This window comes from Parambassis ranga, chromosome 12 (assembly GCF_900634625.1).
Source record: "Parambassis ranga chromosome 12, fParRan2.1, whole genome shotgun sequence".
Lineage (NCBI taxonomy): Eukaryota > Metazoa > Chordata > Actinopteri > Ambassidae > Parambassis > Parambassis ranga.
Window position 1 is genome coordinate 6,254,746 of NC_041032.1, and position 22,077 is coordinate 6,276,822.

Below are 22,077 nucleotides of genomic sequence, written 5' to 3' on the forward strand. Positions count from 1 at the left end.
CCCAAGGAAAAGATTAAAGAAAAATCATTATATAAAATTATTTTTTACATAATAATATATTAAGAATTAATATATTAAATAATAATCATAATTTAAATAATATAGGGGACATCACTAAAAAAGAATGTGCAGACCCTTTGGTGTTTATGGTGTAGAAGGCCCTCAAGGGACCCATAATGAAGCCAACTCCGTTTTGTATTTGTTTTAAGTTTAACAAAAAATGTGTTGTTAGCGTACAGAAGATGACAATCCTTGTTTTGGATTCTTTCTTCTTTTTTTTTTATTTCATTTTTGATTTTACAACCACCATTTGAGGGCTCTTATTTTGAAAAAGCTCACCCGGAAGTAGCTAGCCAGTTGTAGTGGAGCAGCGCCAGCGGCTGACCTCACCCTGCCTCCTCCTGTCTTCTTGCTTGTCACAGGGACAACAATCCTTCACAGAGAGCAGCGTTTAGACTCGACAGACGGCAGTCCCGTCCCTGCTGCTGGCAGACACGGCTCGTTAGACAGCGGTCCGGCGGCACTTACACATTGTGAGATGCCAAGAAAGTCGCGCTTCACCGACAAAGCTCGTCGTGGCTTTTGCATTGGTTTCTGAGAAGCATCCTTCTTTATCGTTAGCCGGGCTGGCAAGGTAAGAAGAAATGTGAATTACTATTCAGACGGGTTCGCATGAAGCTGCTGTGACCTGCCTTCGTTAGCTGACAGACATTAGCTGCCACTGGATATCGTTGTTGTCCTGACATTATCTTTCACGTGTGTAATTGTGTCTTGAGCAATGTCCCGACTCAAATGGTGATGATGACCGTTAGATCCACAGAAATAGCGATGTTATAGCTTGCGGCCCAATTACGTTGGACAGAAACCATTCTGCACGTTTGACATTAGTTTATGTGATAATTGATATTAAAATAGCTAATTATCAAACACCTACGACCACTTAATGTGTCCTCGTTTGATTTTTTTACGCATATTTATAGAAACATGCTTTTCCTCAAGCCTCCATCACACAGAAGTCTTTGGGACCTTTATTCTGGTGTGAGTGACTCATTATAGCCCATTTCTCTCAACACGGCAGTCTTATTCAGCCATCTTTCAGAATTAACAAACATTTCAGATTGTAAAGATTTCTTTACTATTTCAAGGAATAGACCACTTTTGTTATTGAGGTATGAACAGGTCCATCCAAGCTGCCTGATTTTTGCATGATGCAGGTTAGTGATGCTACACATCAGGTTATCCTGCAGACTTTCTCTGATATGAGAATGCACTAAAAGTTAGGGTGTTTTCAAAGAAGGATGTCACAGATATGAGAACGATTATTAGTTTCTGGGTGGGCGTACAATCACCTTGGAGAACCTGCCACAATGCTTTATGGTTTCAGGCTGTCTCAGTGTCTGCACTGTGTAATTCCTGACTTCATTTCATGAGGCTGAGATCAGGACTCTATGGGGGTCACACCATCTGTTTATCTTGTGGCCTGAAAATACAAAGCAGCTAATACCGTGTGTTCATGAGTTTATCTACCTGTGATTCAATCAGTTAGTGATGCTGGGTTTACAAATAAATATAAAAACACTGGTCCACTGGATCTGAGCTGGCGCCTTTGTGTGTCCTGTTCATCATGCTGATAGTATAAATGTCTCAAAATGCCTGAAACTTTCACACAGCCGCTCCATCCCATCTGACCAGTAGCTCTGAAGCTAAAGGAAGACGTTTCAATGGCAGAATAAGCTTTTGATTGGCTGTAAATGTTTTTTAATAAGGCACAGCCTGAGCTGAACATTGTGACCTGACTGTGTGCTGCCTTGACCTGATTGCACATCCATCTTAGCAAACTGGAGGTTGCAGCAACTGTGAGAATGAAATCTGGGACAGCCCAGGTCAACCTAAAAAAGGTGACCATGTGACGCATTTCCTGCATAGTTTCTTATTTCTATTCATATTTAAGTAGGGCACCTGTAGGACACTCGGATATCTACAAGCAGCTGAAATGTTTAGTGTGGATATCAGTTATGGAGTATTTTATTGTTGGGTCTGGCTACATTCTGTTCATATTATTTGCGCTTTGTCCGTATTCAGGTGAGAAAAGTCTCTGTCATGACTGGAGCTGAGACTGAGGATGATATTCCATTGGGTGAAAGGAAGACTGTCACAGATTTCTGCTATCTCCTTGACAAGTCCAAACAACTCTTCAATGGGCTGAGGTTCGTTCTAACTTTCTCTGACATCTTCTCTTTGCTGGACTGCGTTTTTTTTGGGGGGTATAGCTCCTGCATAGTTGTGGGAATTGCATGCAATGAAAAGGACCATAAGGGATCCGGTGTCTCTCAGAAGTATGTTTGATTTGATCAACTTCTTTATAGCAGTGCAGGAAGTTGTGTGCTCCTGATGTAGGTGTGTGGAGTTCAAGGTGATGAGTGAGGCCCACTGATGACCAGTCTAGCTAATTAACAAATCTGCTGGTATTGATGTTGATATTGTCTGACATAATGCCTAAAAATGATGCTTGGGATATGGAGTCATTGCTGCGTTTGATAATTCTTGAGAAACACACTGTTTAAAAGTTAATAAACTATGTCACCATCATGTATACTGCTAAGTTATTGTTTGTCACATCTGTATATAATACAACATAACAGTGGTTATAACACATATCAATATAGCATTGTTTTACTACAAAAAAATCAATATTGATCCCAAAATACATGGGCAGCATGTCTGCCAGCAGTCTCTAACCGACTCATAATATTGGGGCTATTTTTTACTACATTCCTGATTTGGGAATTAAAACTTTTTTCCCTTTTGCTTATGTAAGTGAAGCAATTGCCATTTTAGTATCTGTGACCTATTTCAGTCATTTGTAGGCTAATTGTAATAAATTGTAGACTGACTGGAGCTTTAGTATCACAGTTATACACTGCCATCTCAAATTTTACTGGCTGACAGTTTGAACCATTTCTTTTGCTCCATTTCCAGTGTCACGGTTTCTTTCATTAATTTTTCTATTTGTTCGTGTGTCCACAGTTAATTATGTGTACCTGCCATCATTATCTCACACCTCTCCAAGTAGAAAAGAAATACAGAAAAAAAAATCCTGAATTATCAGCACTATTTACACTCAAATGTCTCCCTCAAGGATATATTGAAGATTTATTTTATAACTATTGAAATTCCATTTAATCAGCCGTGTGTTAGCAGATGACTGTGATCTACTGGGATTGAAAGTAGAGTCATGTTACCTGCTGAGAGAGCAGCCTGTTGTGAGGGTGTGACCAGAAATTGGAGGAGAGACAGCGAGAGCTCTGTGTCAGTTTGTAGCTGTGTTTATTTTAGATACATTAATGAGACTCATCAATAGACTTAATTCTGCTGCTGATGCTGATTCCAGCTTTGAAAACAAATACAGATTCTGAAAATGTTCTAAAACACTCCTTTTAAACACATTTTAGAATTCTTGTTATTCATCTGTCTGACAGATTTCCTTTAAACCTCAGTTTTCTTAATATCAGTTTGTTGTTTGTAGTAGCAGGAAGTCACCTGTCACCCAGGATGTTTGATTTATATATACATTCAAGCCTACACTCAGTCCTGTATTTGATTCTGAAGTGCCTCTTCAAAGCATTCAGTGCTGTTGGATGTTTTTCTTGTGATGTTGTTTGTTTCAGTGGATATCACAATAAGCTCAGAATGACTGTAGAATGTAAACAGATTGGCCAGCTGGAGTAGCAGGCGTTTTCCTGCTGAGTTGGTGAACCTGTCATCTGGTGGAGAGCCAAGGAAGACAGAACTGATGGGGAAAAAAGAAGAGAGGGTCACATTTTTCAGCTAGACTGATGGATGTATACAGTCGCTCATTGAGTAGATACACTAGCACTCAACATATTTGCAGAAAATTCTTCAAATTGAATTATTGCTTTTTGAATTTTTGTTCTAAAAATACCATTGCAGCCAGCAGTGAATCTATTACTGATCATTGTATTATTATATATTCAGTCTTAACACAGCAGTATGATGTGTGGTTTCTGGACAAATATGTCCTTGATGCAGTCTAAGGATGACAGGCATTCTTTACTTTATGTATTAAATATTCTTTATTATAAAAAAGATTTATAGAGATTTTTTTTCTCTTTTTTTAAATAAAAGGAATCACATCATGTCAGGAACCCAACCAGCAAAACGCATATTTTAATATATAACATGAGCGTGGCTATTTTCCCGTGTTTGTGCCCTGTAACCCTAATTTTGGTTCATTCTGCCTGTTATGATCTGTTGTAGTGTGTTAGTCAGAACTGACGTTGCACTCACGTCATATTTGAATCATTTGATGACTTGATCATCACCTTAGAGCAACATTTAAAGGTCTTACTCATTCAGATCCATGTGAAATTGTGAACTTCTGACCCTTTGTTTAACACTGATGGCATTCCTTCTCTCCCACTCTCCCACCTTTTATTGTGCAGAGACCTCCCTCAGTATGGACACAAGCAGTGGCAGTCCTACTTTGGACGGACCTTTGATGTCTACACTAAGCTGTGGAAATTCCAGCAGCAGCACAGGTTATTTCCATCTCTTACTGTTCCAATGGTAGTGCTGCATTTCAGCTGTGGTGTTTTAATAATGTTTAATAATGTTTTAATCTCACCTGTTCACCTGGTGGTATGTTTTTCTTAGGTGGATAGGAAAATAAAGAATAAATTTGTTGCCAGTGATTTCCTCACTGACTGCTCTATGTCTATTTATTGACAGGCAGGTTCTGGACAGTCGCTATGGCTTGAAGAGATGGCAGATTGGCGAGGTTGCGTCCAAAATTGGACAGTTGTACTACCACTACTAGTAAGTCACACTGTTTCTCAACCATGCATCAACTGCAGATTATCATTATTATGATTATCTGACTGAACAAAAGGGGTAAATTAAAATCATGATTACAGTTTCAGCTGTGTAGTCTACATGATATGCTCACTACAAGGTCTGTAATTTTTCTTAAATCCATTATTTTTAGTTGATAAATCCAGTATGTTCCTCTAAAAAGTCAATCAGCTTTTTCAGTGTCCTCACTAGGACCAAGAAAGTGGATCATTTCAGTCCAGTTCTAACTTTTGTTCACCGACTCAATCTGGGACAGGTCTGCGTACTGTCCTCAGAGTCAAAACTAAACTTAGCAGTATCAGTATTTATGCTCTACATATGAAATATATCATTTGTGCAGTGATTGCTGTACCTGATCAGCTTAACACTCTGTTACAAATGATTCTGATTTAAAACGTGTTCCACATCGGAGACAGTGACACACTTTCCTCTTCCTGCTCTGTTTCCACAGCCTTCGTACCTCAGAAACAAGTTACCTGAATGAGGCCTTTTCCTTCTACTCAGCCATCCGTCAGCGCTCCTACTACTTTCAGGTCAACAAAGAAGACCGGTGAGGGCCAAAAACAAAAAGACCCATTAATTCAAACAGAACAAAGCATGCTGGGACAGTGCTTTATATGATCTTGACGTTACAAAATTACATTATCTTTTATCAGGCCTGAATTAGTAGTGAAGAAGCTTCGATATTATGCTCGCTACATAGTCGTCTGTTTACTGCTGAACAAGATGGACCTAGTCAAAGTTTTGGTGAAGGTATGGATATGACCTTTTTACTACGTCAGCATGCTAATTGACTGTATTGATTGTACTGCTTAAAATGTTTGCCAAAAATATGGATTGTTAATACATATGAAGTGTGTATACACAGTCAAACAATTGCCTTCACACACACCACAACAGCCAAGCAGTCTTGTCAGAATTGTGGCAAAAATGCCTTCTGTCTCCAAAATATGTTCATGTGTCAGATGGTCACAGAAAAGTGTTATTAGGATATAAGAGGTGCCACACATGCTTTTCATTATCAGAGCAATATGAGAGCTTGTGAGCCTATTAGCACCACACAAGTGTGGTAAATATAACACATCTGGTTCTTTCCGTCTGTTGTTGACCTACAGGAGTTATCTGAAGAAATTGAAGATTACACACAGCGATTCAACACAGAGGACCAATTGGAATGGAACCTGGTTTTACAGGAAGTGGCAGCTTTCATAGATGTAAGATCCCATCGCATTATTTGACTTCTAACAGTTTGTCACTTTTAAGAACATACAGCCTAAGGAAGTCGCTGACTGCTTTTTGGTTTGTGCATATCAGGCAGACCCAGTGGTAGTCCTGAACGACAACAGTTCTGTTGTGGTCACCAGCAATCGTCTGCAGGAGGGAGGCGTGCCTCCGCTGGAACAAGGCATGGTGGTTGGACAGCTTGTCCTTGCTGACGCACTAATCATCGGCAACTGTAACAACCAGGTTCTAACCCACTAATTCTAATTCTCTGTTCCTAATACTTCATATCAAACACTGAACACCGTTTCTACTCTGTGCTAAATGTATAGCATATATACTGTACTTCTAAGGGGCCACTTATTTACAGTGCCCTCTGCTGGTTGTCATACCTCATTGACAAAAACTAAAATTCCAATCAAGCTGTTTTGGGAGAGCGATAATTGTAGCATTAGTTGTAATTCTTTTCTTTCTTACTGTTACTGCTGCTTTTATTAGACTTGGAAAGCTCTCATTTTGTCAGCCTGCAGTTTTCTGTGTAGCAGATTACTGCAGTAAGCTTTGTATCATCTGTAAAAGTACTGGACCTAACATTGTAATTGACAACCCTTTGTTTTCTTGTCCTTTTTCAGGTCAAGTTCAGTGAGTTAACCATTGATATGTTCCGTATGCTTCAAGCTTTAGAGAGGGAACCCGTCAATCTAGCCACACAGACCTCCAAACAAGGAACGCTAGTGAGTGCCCATCACATCTGATGTCAGGGGGAGAATTGTGACCAGCAATGCTAGTCATATATCTTCAATAATTTACCAAAATTCTGTAAAAAAAATAAGAAAGATGAGTCTAAAGTCTGATAACTATAAACTAAACTATAAAGTGCTTTTAGTGCATCTGTTTCCCTGATTGTATCTCCAGTAACACTGGATTAATTGTGGGTAATGAACCTATTTACACAAAGTAAACTTCTACTAAAATATGAATCTTGATGTCTTTGGCAGGAACCCAATGAGAAGCCAGCTAAAAGAGAAAACCCTCACAAGTATTTACTGTACAAGCCAACATTCAGCCAGCTTTTTACCTTCTTGTCTGCCTCTTTTAAGGTCAGTATTAACTTTAATCCTAATCGAGTTCATGTTTCTATTATCAACAAACCAGTGTACAAAGAAATAAAACAAAAATAAAATATACATATTGTAATACTTCATCTGCATTTGCATAATCTACTTCAAATCAATTTTGATGTACATGTTGTTATTTGTTTATTTTGTTTTCATGTCTTTAGGAATTGCCTGCCAACAGTGTTCTGCTTGTCTATCTGTCAGCCACTGGAGTCTTCCCCACTGGGCATACAGATTATGAGGGTAAAGGTAATTTTTACTTCTAAGATATTAAGTCACTAATACAACAATAATACCATGTTATGGCATCAAGCAGATATCTCTGTAAACATGCAAACTAAGATATCAATAATCTGTGTGACACAATCAATCATCAATGATGCTGTTATCTCTATACGTGACCTACAGGACCATATGACTTTGGAGGAGTTCTCACGAACACAAATCGAGATGTGGTGAATGGAGAGACCGTACAAAAGAGGAACCAGGCTCAGAAAGAAATGCACTGGTAAGGGATTACTTCATCTGTGTCATACTTATATTTGAAAATAGTCCATATTTTCTTATAAGCTAAAATTCAATCCGTATTTGCATCTAGTTGACTCAGTCTGACGTCTGACTGCTGCCTACTCACAGTGTGACTAATAAGTCTACATTTCTAAATTTGTTTACACCACCAATGTTCTGAGAAACAGCTGACTGAAAGAGCATGTTTCCATCTTAACCTTGTCTAATTGTTTGTTGTGTTGCAGCCTTCATCCAGGGGACTTGTTCCCTTTTACCCGGAAGCCACTTTTTGTCATTGTGGATTCTACAAACAGCACAGCCTTCAAGGTTTGTACAAATGTTATGTTACCTGAAAAAGATCAGCATCACAGGCTTTCTGTACCGTACAGGGGGAAATGAAGGGAGACCTCAGATAAAGATTGTGTGAAGTGAGACCTATAAGCCCGATAGGAGCATCCATAAAATCTATTAGAAAGTGCAGTTTTTTACGATTAACTTGTTTTTTCTTTTGTGTCTGTTCTATTAGAATTTCACAAATCTGTTTGGCCAGCCTCTGGTGTGCCTACTATCACCTACAGTATATCCCAAGAGTGTACAAGGTTTGTGCGATGCAGATTTAAGCTGATACTGTCTGTCAGCAATTTTCAAGAAAGCAGCCATACCAATAACATGACTGTCTGTCTCTGTTACCTCTGCCAATACTGTGTTTTATGGTTTCCTGTTAATTTGGAAGATGTATAATTGCTGAGGATGTTGCTCTCATGGTTTCTACATGGTCATGAGAATTAAATCTCTGACTTGTGCCATGTCTCTGTTTTACTGTTCAGATCAGTCTCAGCGTGGAAGTCTCTTCACCTTGTTCCTCTATAGCCCACTCTTGGCTTTCTCCTCTGTCTGTGGCTTAAGCAATGTTCGACGAGGACTGTGGGAAAAAGCCCAAGAGTTTCTTCTCAAAATTTACCGTGATATTGGGCAGATGATAACTCGATCACGGACCATAGGTAGTATTTCTCCCAGAGATTCTCTCTGCTTTTGATTCAGTCTGCTATTGTGTTAGGAAATGAGCTATGATATTTAAGGGCTGTAAAAAAAAGAATCACAGAGTTGGATTTGGGTGCAGGTGGGAGTTAACATTTTGAGATTTTTTTATTTTTTTTATTTTTATTTTTTATTTACTGTTGAAATGTATGTGGTTAAAACTTTAATATTTTCTGAGTCATAACTCAGAATTTCCTAAAATTTAAAAAATAAAGTGAAATAATAGGTGAAACAATTTCGATTGTCTTGCTTCCTCACTAATATTACCTTTTTTTATTTTTATTGTCTCTGCAGATCAAGCCTTTTTGCAATTCTTTGGGGATGAGTTCCTGCGGCTGCTTCTGATCCGCTTTGTGTTTTGCTCAGCTGCACTCAGACTGCATAAACTATTTCGGGTATGTTGTTTTCTTTAGGATGCACCATTGTTCTTCTAAGTGGCAAAAATGGACCATTAGTTAAGAGTTGGGTTTGTCCCTATAACCAGTGCTTTCTATCACTTCACATTATGATCTGACATTTCCCACAATTTTTATAGTATTTACTATAAATGTGTTGCAGTCACCAGTTTGTCTGTGTGTGTGTTGTGTTGCAGGAGTTGCAGAGCTTCCCAGAGTCGTACCCTGAGCTCCCCAAACACGATACAGTGGAGAGCAGCCTTCTACAGAAGCATATTTTGGAGCTGGCGACCATGCTGGACGTGCAGAGCTTATTTTGGGATGATTCACTGGAAGCCTACTAATATCTTCACACAGGGCAATACAGCAGCACACCTGTACATACAGACTCGACTACTAAAGCCCTCTTCGTATTTTTTGGTTTGTCTTTACAGGTAAACTGATCCATCAAATGCAATCATGTCCTGTGTTTATTAACTCTTTACTTGTGGAAGCTAGTGAAAATGTTCACAGAGAATTTAATGTAGTGGAAAAGCCCTACCATAAAGATAAGACATTACAGTAAACAAATTATTCTACAAATAACCTCTCAGTGTTTCCCATCAAAATCTGAGATTTTAAAACAAGAACTTCTAACTCTAGTCACCATGCCAGGTAATTAAAGATATGTTAGCGGTCCTGTTTCATTTTTATTTTTTTAAATAATTTATCAATGTTTGTTAATGAAGGTTATGTAAAGAACAAAGGATAAAGAATTGGAAAATTCTAGGCAGCTTTCAGGTGGCTCTTTTTCTCCACTGACATGAAGGCAAAGCTAGGCTGAACCGATGAGTTACTGCATCAGAAAATAATAAATATAATAATAAATAATAAAAAAATGAACATCGGCACATTATTCGTTAGGGCTTTGAAACAGTTGTTACTGGTCCGGAGTTTCATTTTTTGCCAAATGTTTTCCGCTAAATCACATCTTAACTTGTAGTGAGTGAGGAGTATGCGTTGTCGGTCACCATTACCCGTAACAATTCATCACGTCATTAACTGGCAATCTGAATGAACCTTTAATGTTTTTTCAGGCTTGAGCATTTTTAAATGTGATAGTTGTTGTTTTCCCACATCATTGTGCTGTGCCTGCATGCTAAAAAGACAAACAGCTGTGCTCATCCATTTCCTTTCTGCATCACCCCATCATATGAAAAGGCTTATTCAGTAGAGGTTAAAGTGGCATGGGATTAGATAGGCTGTGGAAGGACTGCATGTGTTTTACATGGGCCTGTTTTTAGTTGAGAAAAGACAATCTGGTCAGAAATAACAGAGATGACCCACAGTAAGAAGTCAACATGTTTTCACTGATAACAAAATCATTCCATTTAATACTTAAAGGACTGTGGTGACAGCATCATCACACCTTCTACTCCTGCACTCAGTCTGCTGTCTTAGTTGCTGGGCTTAGCTTATAGGTACTGTTATGATTTTATGAAGTTATTGGAAGCAAAGGACAAATGAACAAGCAGCACGCATGACTTGGACTTGGATCCAGCAGTTACCTGCCTGTGTCACATTAATCATGTGCACAGACCTGACAAACCAAGATAATCTCCATTAATGATCACAATTTAATGATTATAATACAATTACTAAATGTGCAATCATTTTGTGTGGTCTTTTTACGTGATTATCTGTTCGACAATAATTGCATCACCAGCCTAAAACAGAGTATTTCATCTGTTTTAGAAGGGTTTGGAACAGCATTTATATATTATTCATTTATATGCCATTTCCAACATCATGTAGGGACCTAGCTAGGTAATGTCATTATTCCTCATATCTTAACACACCAGAGAGGAAGTGAGAGCAGGTGTAGAGGGTGTATCAGTTGGAGATCTATTTCTGTCACCAGCAGAGGGAGCGACTGCACAGGCTGCTGTAGTGAAGCTGACAGCAACACACCAAAATGTTTAAAAATAATATAACAGCGCAGGTCGTAGCAATGCAGCAGGAGGGAAATGAGAGCTTTGAATTGACAAACACTATTTTTTAGTGTTTAATATATTTATTGTCTGTGTACACATGATGTAATGTTTTGAGTAATGTTTTGGCACAGGTGTGTGTGTTCAGTATTTAGTGAGTCTATAACGTGATAAAACATAAAGAGGGGGGGCCTGATATTTAAGAAGCCAGGTGGCCATTTTTTTAATAACCTTACATTCCAAGTTCCCAGGACTTGAACTGAATCATTTCCATTTGTCAGGGGAAGTGAGCTGTTGAAACCTTTTTTTCCTATTTCCCTTTCCCTTGTATTGACATTTAAGATATTGTAGGCTTGCACTTTATATAAGGTTTAATATTGTTATGATCTTAGTTGTTGTGTTTTGGGGGGAAAAAAAGAAAAGAATCCTTCCATGTTCCAGCCCTTTACATGTCAGTCAGTGATTTCAAATATTTTTCTGTATCTATTCTGTTCTGCCTGAAATGTGTGAAGCATGTTGGCTGTTTTCGTGAAGATGATTGGACAGGCAGCAATAATGTGTGGAAGAATCACTGGTGCTGTCAGAGGGACATTACAGAAGTCGACAGCAGCTGTTCTGGCTCTTTTTTTCCCTGGCCGTTTTCTTGCGATATATGTATTTTTATGCTTTAATTTTATAGTATAAAATTATTTTGACCTTCATTATCACTGTCAAGACAGTACAGCAAGGCTTATATGTAGAGATTAAACGACCATCTCTCTGGTTAACCATGAGACTTTGTGCCACAAGATAAAATAACCTTATTTTTTTCTTGTTTATATTGTGATAACAGAATAATCTTAACTAATTATCACAAGAGAAAAGCATCATAAAACAAACTGCGTTATCTCAGACCATGGAATAATTGCCAGGATGGCTGTTCTCAGCTTCCAGTAGGAACATATTGAAACTTTTTTTTTAACTCTCCTAAGGAATACTGACAAAAAAAGACCTGAAACAATTCACATTGCATGTTTACAACTTTGTTTATTATCTTTCAAGAAAAAAATGTTCATATGTTTATAACATGTTATTGTTGTGTTCCCTCAATTTAAAAAATACATGAAAAGAATAAGAACTGGCCTAAAATGAACACCTCTTCTCTGAACATAACTATAACATGTGTTTACTATAGTGATGTCTCGTTGGCTTCATGAATCCAGCCAATTCATTTATTATGTAGCATCACTGTAGTTCAAACAAAATTTGAATTTCTCTCAGCCTGGCTCTTGTTACCTTTGGTGTATGTGAATCTTTGTTTTTGTATTGTTTACTTAAGCTACCCAGCAGCATATGGAGCATGGTGCAATAGTGTAAATTACTTGTGTATGATGCACACGGTGCGTCTTGAATCACATTATTTGATGGGTGTACGAGGCAAAGATCATTACAGAGGTACAAGTGCAAGATCCTTTTGATAAACCCATATGTGCACGTATGCTAACATGTGTAACCCTGTATGAACAGATGTTAACCGAAAATCAGTAGTGCAGATTTGATAATAGATTTTGTGAATAAGTTCAAATTGTGCAAACAAGATGATGAATTGTGTGACCAAGTTATGGTGCAATTAAGATATCAAAATATCTAGTTTAAAAAAAAATCACTCTCATTCTGGACACTGTGAATGCTGTGATAAATATGAACAATAACAAGACAGAAAACAGTACAAACAAGACAAGCTGTGCAAATGAAATATTAATTTGTGTGAATACGATATTATCAAAACTTTGTACACACATCTTTGTAACCTTCAGTTAGAATGGATTATGCAGAGTTCATGCTACTGTATACACATGCAGCCTTATGCAGGGTGGACACTGTGAGATAAAACCCCACTCAAACAACAAGTCTCTACTTTGCTGTCATTGCCTTTAATCTATATGTTCAAATAGTTTTGAAGCTGTTGAGTGCTCAATGATATCTCAAGTGTTAAATGTGTTGTAACCTAGTTTTGCCTTATTAGGAAATGTTCTGCTCCATTCCACCTGCCACTATGAACATTTTGTACTTCCAAACATTCATGCAGAACAAAAGCTGAGAAACAAATGGTGATGTTTGAAGGCCAGCTGTAGGTGGGATGATCTATTGACACCTCATCAGTTGGCGCCCTGCATAACCAGTATATATATATATATATATATATATATATATATATATATATATATATATATATATATATATATATATATATATATATATATATATATATATATATATATATATAAAATCAAGTTGGCTTTGACATGGATGCACAAGCACAAAGGTCACAGCTTCATGTAAAGGACCCACTAGCACAAAGACTGCAGACCATGCCTCTTGGGAATACATCACAGATAACTGCCGATGGATCAATCCCCACACATGCAGGGGTCCTTTCTACCTTTTTCTACTTGTAAAATGTCCAAAAGATGGGTGCAACCCTCCTTTATAGCAACATGTGTAACTTGCTTGTTGTGATTATCAGTCATTGTCAAACTGTCAAATGTATTTTTAAAATTTCAGTTTAAAAAAAAAATGAACAAATGATTATCCCTGTAAGCAGCATGTTTGTTTAGAATAGGATGTGCCAAAGAAAGGTGTATTCTCACTTTCCCATCTTAACAATGATTGAGATCAAATACTGTATCAAATGTTTTTTTTTTCTTTTATGTGTGTTGCCAGATGGAGCCAATAAAGAAAAGAGCATTTGGCTTCATTGGGAGTGGTGTGTATCTTTAATAGTGAGTGATAATATTTAAATAATCTGCTCTACCATCAGTTTAAAGAAAATAACTCTACTCAACAACAGTGGTAATTTCTTAGTGTTGTAATTGGTCAAGGCCCCAATCATGACACTTAATTACAAATTATATTATTATTATTATATATATTATTATATTTATTATTAATATATTTTTTACTTGCATGCAATAGAATTTGCATGATGCTTTCAGTAAAAATATCCCCCTTTGAAAGTTATTAGAATGTATATAACACACAACAAAACAGCACTGTATGTGTATCTAAGACAGATTATAGTCGGCCGGACTTGTCGATCCTGTTCAGTGCATTATGGGAGATTGCAGTTTTTCTACCTTCACAGCTTGTTGACTATGTTGCTAGGGAACGTTAGAATGTCAACTCTGATCCAATCACCGTTGAGAACGGCGTCACGTGCTTTAAAGTGGCCAACCAGAGAGACGTTAGCCTCGCATAACCTGTTAAAGTTTCTTCAAGCTTCCCATCTTTCTTACTGTCAATGTAAACCTTCTTATTTTCCTCGCCAAACAACGAGAGTGCTCTGCAAACTGTAAATATAGCTGTAGCGGTTCGTAAAGAGTCAATGTTTTGGTTTCTCTGACGGTGAGATAATTTGTTTGCTAATTGCACCGAGCCTAAGAAGGCTGTTGTCAAGGTTAGCTGTTATGCTAAGGCTAATGTCAGACGGATGTACTGTGAGTTGCCTTTTCATTCCATCTTGAAGGCTGGCACTCCTGCTAAAATCTAAACAATTTCCAGTAGAAACTTTCTCATTGCATGTGTTTCAGGTTAGAAATACGATGTTTGTAGATTTTCTAATGTGCAGATATTTTAGCTGGAGCAGAGTTTAATACTAGCTTAACGTGTGTTGATCATATTAAATTAGTCTTACTTTGAGACTCTTAGCATTTGTTCTTTTTCTGTTTAACATAAGCGCCAATACTCTGTTATATTGCAAATAAACCCTCCTCTTTTCACTACACTGTGCAGCAGCCTAATTTAATCTAATGTCTGTCATTTCGTTTTCCTTGTACTGAACACTTGGCCTCTCTTTTTATCATATCTTCAGGTTAAAACTAAATTCTTATGTGAACACTTTGAGGTTGTGATCAAAACTGTCTCAGAGGAAAGAAATGAAAACCCGGTCAGGTTCACCTCCAATCCATGTGCACGTCAATGATGCCACACCTGTACATGTACATGTGAAGAGCCAAAGGAGTCCTGCCAGGACACCTCAGGTTAGAAACTTTGATGATTTAATTTTAAATGCTTTTTATTTTCAAAGATGTAATCTCTGTTATTGTACGCTGTGGAATCTGAAGGCATACAAATACCTGTTCGAGAATGATGACATGCTCTTTCACACTTGTTTTGTTTTAAAGGAAAAAAGCAAGGTTGAGAGGGGAACCCTTCGTCCTACAGCAAGAGTCAAGACCCGAGTGCCATGGATACCACCAGGAAAGACCTCCATAAGGGATGCTTCGTACAAGTGGGAGGTAGCACAACTTAAAAATTACACTCCAATGCCATTCCCTCTAAGACAGTTAACGATGTTGATGAGAGTATATTTTTCACCAAGGGGCCAACTCATCGCCTTGAAATCACTCCACCGCTCTCTAAACAAGAACCAGAACCAGAACACTCTGCCCTACGATTGTCTGACCTAACTTCAGAGGAAGAGGAAGGCATACATGGAAGAATCAGCCAGTATGAGAGGAAGATTGACAGCTTACTGACTGAAGTCAGCTCCTTGAAAAATGAGGTTAATTTCATTTCAAAGCAATAAGCTCTTCTCTGTGGATATTATATCTGGACCTTTCTGCAAAAATGTATTTATACAACTAGTAAACACTTTTGCACAGGCCATATATTTTAGTAACAACTTTATCATTTGTTCATAAAGAGCGTGTTGTCCACCAGGACAAAACTCATGTTTTGTTTTGTGTACATTTGCATCATACATGTATCAGGTGGAACTGCAGAAGAAGGAGCAGCAGCTAGAGCGTCAATCAGAACAGCTGAGTGTCTCCCAGCGTGTGATCGCTGAGCAGGAGGAGGAGCTGGCCGAGGTGACCAAGGAGCTGGAGGAGACAGAGCGGGAGAACACGCGCTTACGGCAGTCCATGGAGAAGATGCTGGAAGAAACTGACTATAACAGGTACGCATGAATGAACAAAGTCTCACTTTGTAAATAGGTTAAAAAAAATGAAATACCACATGGTTGTGATTTAAAAATCCAAATGCAATATCTGATCTGATGTGCTTAGTTGATTACCACTGTTTTACCAAAGTAAAAGCTGATATTTGGTTGATATTGCTGCTGAACATTACTTAAAAAATATTATTCTGTATTCTGTAAATATTATTCTATTATTCTGTATTCTAAAACAATCCTTCTTTCCAGATATACAACAGTGAAACTACATGTGATCATTAAGATACAATACATTGTGATATAATTATAGGAAATAGGAATTTATTCATGCCTCGTCTTTGCAGACTAGACAGCATACAACAAGACAGAGATGCTCTGCTCAGGAAACTGATGGAGGCTGAGGTAGATGGAGCAGCAGCTGCCAAGCAAGTCTCAGCCCTGAGAGAAACTGTTTCCAAACTGAGCGGTGCTGGCAGCAGTGTGAGTATTAATCTGAACTCTTAATGTGCCCTGTAAGATTTAAGTGTGCTTAAAAGTACCAGTGTCAGCGTGTATGATGAAATACATATGTGTTTGTGGTGAAGAGGCCGTCTGGCACTGAGTCTTCAGTCCTGGACCATCAGAAAGAGCTACTGCTGCAAAAGCTGGAGACGTTTGAGGCCACAAATCGAACGCTGCGGCACCTTCTCAGAGAGCAGCATGGACCTCAGGTATAGGTTAATATAGACAATCTGCAGGTGTTGAGATATAGATCAGAGCACATTTAGAGAGACAAGGCTGTTCTGAATTTTTTAGCATGAATAGTTAGCGTTTATACAAGCTTGAAAGTAAAGGTAGTGAAATTATATTATTAGAATGTGCCTGTAATCAGATGTTACCTGCCCAAATATATACATACATTATACATAAGGCACCTAAACACAATTATTTCACTACTGTGAAGTCAGGAATCAAACTGATTCACTAAAATTAGATTGTGATACTTTTACGTAGGCTGTCATCAAATATAAATGATCCATAGATCCAAGATATGTTCTAATTAGAGAGGCTTTCTGGACTGTTTACTGTCACATTTAGCATTTTTTTCAACAGCAGGACACAGTAACTGTTTGATGATGTTGGTGTGTTTGGAATAGATGGAGTCAATCCGACTGTCAGAGCAGAAGGACGTGCTATTGAAAAGACTGACGGACACTGAGTCAGAAAATGCTGTGAGTTAGTTGTAATGTTTTGCCTCGTATTTTCCTCTTTCTTCTTCAACAAAAGGCTGAAGTTTAAACATTCATTGGACTCTCTGTGTATAAAAACGTGTGTCCTGTCTCATCTTTCCTTTTACAGCATCTTTTGCTGAAACTTCAAGAGCAAGACCGAGAGGTTAAGGAACTCTCTACCCTCTTAGATACTGAGAAGGTATTGTGAGCAATAGGCATCACAATTTTGTTATGTAGGTCGTAGATAGTTTCTGATTCCTTTTCATTTTTTTTTTATAAATGCAGGAAAATTCTAAGAGCACAGCTGATTTGTCCAAGAGCCTGGACTCAACCAGAGCTCACTTACAGGGACAGCTCCGTAACAAAGAGGCTGAGAACAACCGACTGACTGTGCAGATAAAGGTTTGTTAAGGCATCTGTGTCAAAGTCAGTGTCAATTATTTATGTATTGCAGGTTGAGGTGTGTTGTATAATGATTAGATACCTGGTAAGATTAAGGGTTTTTGTTATTGATGTTACTGCAGACAGATGTGACGTTTGAGTCTGTTTGTATGAGACTTTATAGTTGCGATGCTGAGCACTGAGCTTTTCTCGTATTTGGTACAGAACCTGGAGCGAGCAGCCAACCAGCAGAAGGCGGAGATGGAGCACCTGGGCGAACAGCTGACGAGACTGAAGCAGCAGGCCAGTGCAGACCGAGAAGCTTTGAAACGAGCCACACGAGCTCAGAAACAGCGAGCAGAGCGCAGTGAGGATGCAGCCGGCCAGCTGAGCGTCCAACTGCTGGACATGGTAGGCTGTAGTAACATCTGCACTGAGTACATTTCCAGTTATAGGTAATGTGTCTGTGGTGGTCAGACATATGTACAAACAATCATAGTGTTTTTTTTTTATTATTTCCCATGTCAGGAGAAGCAGGTGGAAGGTGCCCTGTCTGCAGCTGAGACCTGGCAGAGCCGCCATGCACAAGAAGTGAAAGAGAAGAGTAAACTGGACATTGAATTGTCACTTCTCAACAGGTAATTACAGCTCCATTATGTGTGCATCTGCAGACAAATAGAAGCATCTGTGGTTAATGATCATACATTTGGTGCTGGAGTTTGCACAGAGAAGCAAATCATTGCTGAAATACTGCTTGATAATTATATAAGGGTGAATAAAATGAGTGGTTGAACACAATAAATTAAAGTGAAAGTGTTCTAAAGTTATCAAATGTGAAATCAGCATCACTGTCACTTTAAGGTAGTAAAATAAAGGCAAATAAAAGTCTGGTCCCTATTCTGTTTAGCCGCATAGCAGAGCTGACAAAGCAGCTGCAGAGTACCGAGGAGAAAGGCAGAGAAGAGAGGGAGGTGCTGCTGGATCGCCTGCATGGACTGACCACAGATAGCACTGCAGCCAAACTGGAGAACCAGTCCCTCAAGGTGACACATTGAGCAGACTACCGAAAACTGTTGATTGATACGCTGACCTTGCTCTGATCAGTATTTCTATAGATATTTCATGCTTGTGTGTCACAGATAATATCCTTTCTTTCCCTGTTTATCTTTCTAATAGACTTATATTGGCCTAAATTACATTAGGAGGATGCACTGTCCTGTTAACTTAATAAGTGATGACACATCAGCTGATTTTGTATGCTCCTCTCAGAACGCAGCATCTGTAATGGAAGATAAGCTGGCCCTGTCTCAGTCAGAGCTCCAGCAAGTCAAAGCTTCCATCAAACAATATGAAAGCTTGTTAGATAGCTATAAGCTGCAGGTATGTGGAGCTACTTTTCTAATCTCCTTACAATAACATTAGATTGTCATAGCACAGTGTGGACATCCCCAACCAGAATATAAATGCTGCCTCAACTCTGACCAGGTTGGAAAAACCCGAGCAGAGGCAGATGAGTACTGTGCTCGGCTGGCTCAAGCAGAGAAGGAGGCCCAGGCAGTACGTGGAGAGCTGGAGCTGGAGATTGAGGAGGTGCGCAGGGATCTTCTTGGACGGTTAGTGGAGTTGGAGCCTCTTCCCGAAGCCTTACGACGCTCCAATCTCCAGCTGCAGGAGGCTCAAGAGAGGGAGCGCAGCCAGGAGAGACGCAGCTTGGAGCTCAGCACAACCCTGACTGATCTCCGCATGAAGGTGAGAGTTCTTTGTATGACCCAAATGAGATCAAGGTTACTTGATTTTAACTTTAGAACTGCTATAGCTCTAAGAGTCATCTGATATATGGTATGTCTTGTATTGTGTCAGGTGGAGACTCAGGGCAGCCAAATGGAGCTGCTTAGACAGAAGAATAAGGTGCTACTGGAGGAGAACAGACAGCTCCAGCAGCGAGTGGAGACTTTAGAAAGGTCAGTCACCTCCTTTGTTATTTAATGACCAGTAGATGTTCTGTGTAGCTCTTACTGTTACACTTTATAATAAATTCTGCTTCAGTTATAACAGTTATAAGCACTAACAATATATTTAGCTGATAACGCCATACACATTTTAAAACTATTCCACAGATTCTCTTTATTGCCAAAAACCTGGTGACCACATGACACTTGACTGCTGTTCAGACATGTTTCCTCGGTTGACCACATAGATGTGTTTCTGTGTAACAAAATGTCTAACATGTTCGTTTAATAGTACTCTCCAACACGTGGAAATTAACTTTTCCTTAAAAGCTTTTCTCTATCATCCCACAGAAAGTTAGAGGAGGCTGGCGGCCAGAACAGTGACCTGCTGGCAGTGATTGCAAAACGGGAAGAGACGATCCACAGCAATCAACTGCGCTTGGAGGAAAAAACAAGGGAGTGTTCCCTGCTTAGCCGGAAGCTTGAGGATGCTCTGGATGATGCTCGCCAACAGGTCTGAACTTTAAATCCACACAGCATTTTGGTTAAAGTCTCAGACAACTCACCATGAAAGCACACGGTTACACAGACAACACATAACTTCCAAAGAAGTCACAGCTGGACACACCCTTCGTCTTGCCACTGATGATACTTTTTCATAACTGGTTACAAAGTGTTTGATCTTGTTGTTCTGCTGCAATAGCAGAAACAAACATGACATAAGGTTTATTATAACTCTGTGCAAAATATTGTGATTTTTTTTTGTGCTATGTTTTTTATTGACTTTCACGTGTTATTTCAGTCCAGTCTTACATATTTATCTCCAGATGTCAGAAACCAGAGAACGCGCTGCCACCAAAGAGCGCTCCACCCAGTCCAAGATAGTGGAACTAGAGACCCAGCTAAGCAGAACTACCTCCGAAATCAGCCAACTGAGGCGCAGCAAAGAGGAGGTAAAAACTTTAAGTTTAAGTTATAAATCATGTGTGTAGAACCTGTTAGTATGTTTGTGAGCTGTGCAGTTATCATGCTCAGGTGGAGCGGCGGTACCAGAGTCGACTTCAGGATGTGAAGGACCGTCTGGAGCAGTCAGACAGCACCAACCGAAGCCTGCAGAACTATGTCCAGTTCCTCAAAGCCTCCTATGCTAATGTATTTGGAGATGTGGCCCTCAATAGTTCCATGCGTGCCCCCTCACCCATCTGACATATTCCAAACTGACTGTAACTTTGTGACCTTCTAATAGGAGCTGGAAGCTGAGATGCTATGAACCATTTGATGAAGAACAAATATATCTGTAGAATGCATGTTGGTTTTTAGACTCGTAAGTCTTTTAAATGGAAAGCTTTATTTTGAAGAGATCTGTTTCAGCTTTTTAGTCATTGTTTTTTTTTCCACAGTATTTCATATAATTTCATAAAATATGTGAGATGTTTGCATTTTAAATGCATACAGTAACTCTTTTCCACCCCTGCTTGTCACGGCAACATTATTGCTCATCATCATCATCATGTATTTGTTCAGTACACAACTTTGTAGCCAACTCCTCCATTTATATTAAGATTTGTATTTTATAAAATTTTTTGATGGTGTATAGCTGAATTTATTGGTGCTATCACTGCCCTTTGGCTGGTACAAGGCAGTGTTTCTCAAAATAAGTTTTAGGTTCAAAGTCTGACCTTTTTAGTAATATAAAAAAAACCTGTAGCTCCAGTGGTTCATTCAATGTATTTAATAATGGAGTGATTTTTACTGTATATTTTTAAGTAGCAATAAAATAAAAATGAATCCTGTATCTTGTTTTGTTTTGTCAAATTGTGATGTTTAGTGGAGGTGTAATTTAAAAAACAGTCTATATAAATTTATATCAGAGCAGAGGTTTTAAAAAGGCGGTACCTTGAAGGAATGCATCAATGAAGAGATGATTTTCTGTCTGCTAAGCCCTTGGGGTAGTCAGCTGATGCAGATGCTTCTTAGTATTTCAATAGACAACGCAGAAAGATTTTGTACAAGGCTGAACACAGGCTTAGCAGCTCAGAGTTTATAAATGATGGTCCTTGAATGAAAGAAAGCACACTGGTATATGGTGCATTATGACCTGAGTCTGCTGGTAAAAGGACACAGTGTCTAAGCATAATAAAATCAAGACATTAAGTCCTGCACTATAAGTATAAATTCATACACTTATAATGTTTAAGTATGAAAAGCTTTCCAGAATAGCAGGATAAAAGAGCTGATAAAATGTGAGTAAAAGAAAACAAGCAAGCAAAAAAACAAAAAAAACGCCAAGGAGTCTTCTGATCTCACACTGCAGTGTTGGCTGAGATTCCCCCACTGAAAACACAGGGTCACCTTAACTTTGCACTCCTCTACGGCCACTCAACAGAAAGGAATGTGATCAGCTGGGGGGCTGTTACAGGCACTGCTTCGGCTCCTCCCGTCAGGCCTCGGTTCTTTCCGTGCAGCTGCAGAAAAATAC

The 22,077-nt window shown here is 38.8% G+C and overlaps 2 protein-coding genes across 5 annotated transcripts; both read left to right on the forward strand.

Annotated features, from left to right (window-relative positions):
* The first annotated feature begins 378 nt into the window (after nucleotides 1–378).
* scai (suppressor of cancer cell invasion) lies at nucleotides 379–13,293 on the forward strand. Of its 2 annotated transcripts, none has more exons than XM_028418447.1 (17): nucleotides 379–634; nucleotides 2,083–2,207; nucleotides 4,464–4,559; nucleotides 4,750–4,836; nucleotides 5,324–5,422; nucleotides 5,529–5,625; nucleotides 5,988–6,086; nucleotides 6,187–6,339; nucleotides 6,726–6,827; nucleotides 7,092–7,193; nucleotides 7,376–7,460; nucleotides 7,620–7,719; nucleotides 7,964–8,045; nucleotides 8,245–8,317; nucleotides 8,546–8,719; nucleotides 9,051–9,151; nucleotides 9,349–13,293. In XM_028418447.1, the coding sequence occupies exons 2-17, from the start codon at nucleotides 2,101–2,103 to the stop codon at nucleotides 9,493–9,495; spliced, it is 1,704 nt and encodes a 567-aa protein (XP_028274248.1). In that variant the 5' UTR covers nucleotides 379–634; nucleotides 2,083–2,100; the 3' UTR covers nucleotides 9,496–13,293. The 2 variants fall into 2 exon arrangements, with proteins under 2 accessions (XP_028274248.1, XP_028274249.1); XM_028418448.1 differs by having other exon boundaries at nucleotides 7,376–7,454.
* A 1,075-nt stretch (nucleotides 13,294–14,368) lies between these two features.
* odf2a (outer dense fiber of sperm tails 2a) lies at nucleotides 14,369–21,268 on the forward strand. 3 transcript variants are annotated; one of them, XM_028417681.1, is made up of 19 exons: nucleotides 14,369–14,597; nucleotides 14,972–15,140; nucleotides 15,285–15,398; nucleotides 15,482–15,664; nucleotides 15,873–16,060; nucleotides 16,402–16,537; nucleotides 16,642–16,767; nucleotides 17,194–17,268; nucleotides 17,396–17,467; nucleotides 17,554–17,670; nucleotides 17,875–18,060; nucleotides 18,178–18,287; nucleotides 18,557–18,692; nucleotides 18,919–19,029; nucleotides 19,135–19,398; nucleotides 19,510–19,610; nucleotides 19,950–20,112; nucleotides 20,426–20,551; nucleotides 20,634–21,268. In XM_028417681.1, exons 2-19 carry the CDS (start codon nucleotides 15,036–15,038, stop codon nucleotides 20,802–20,804), a joined length of 2,484 nt encoding a protein of 827 aa, XP_028273482.1. In that variant the 5' UTR covers nucleotides 14,369–14,597; nucleotides 14,972–15,035; the 3' UTR covers nucleotides 20,805–21,268. The 3 variants fall into 3 exon arrangements, with proteins under 3 accessions (XP_028273482.1, XP_028273483.1, XP_028273480.1); XM_028417682.1 differs by having other exon boundaries at nucleotides 14,369–14,505; nucleotides 20,621–21,268; XM_028417679.1 differs by having other exon boundaries at nucleotides 14,369–14,505.
* The last annotated feature ends 809 nt before the right edge of the window (nucleotides 21,269–22,077 follow it).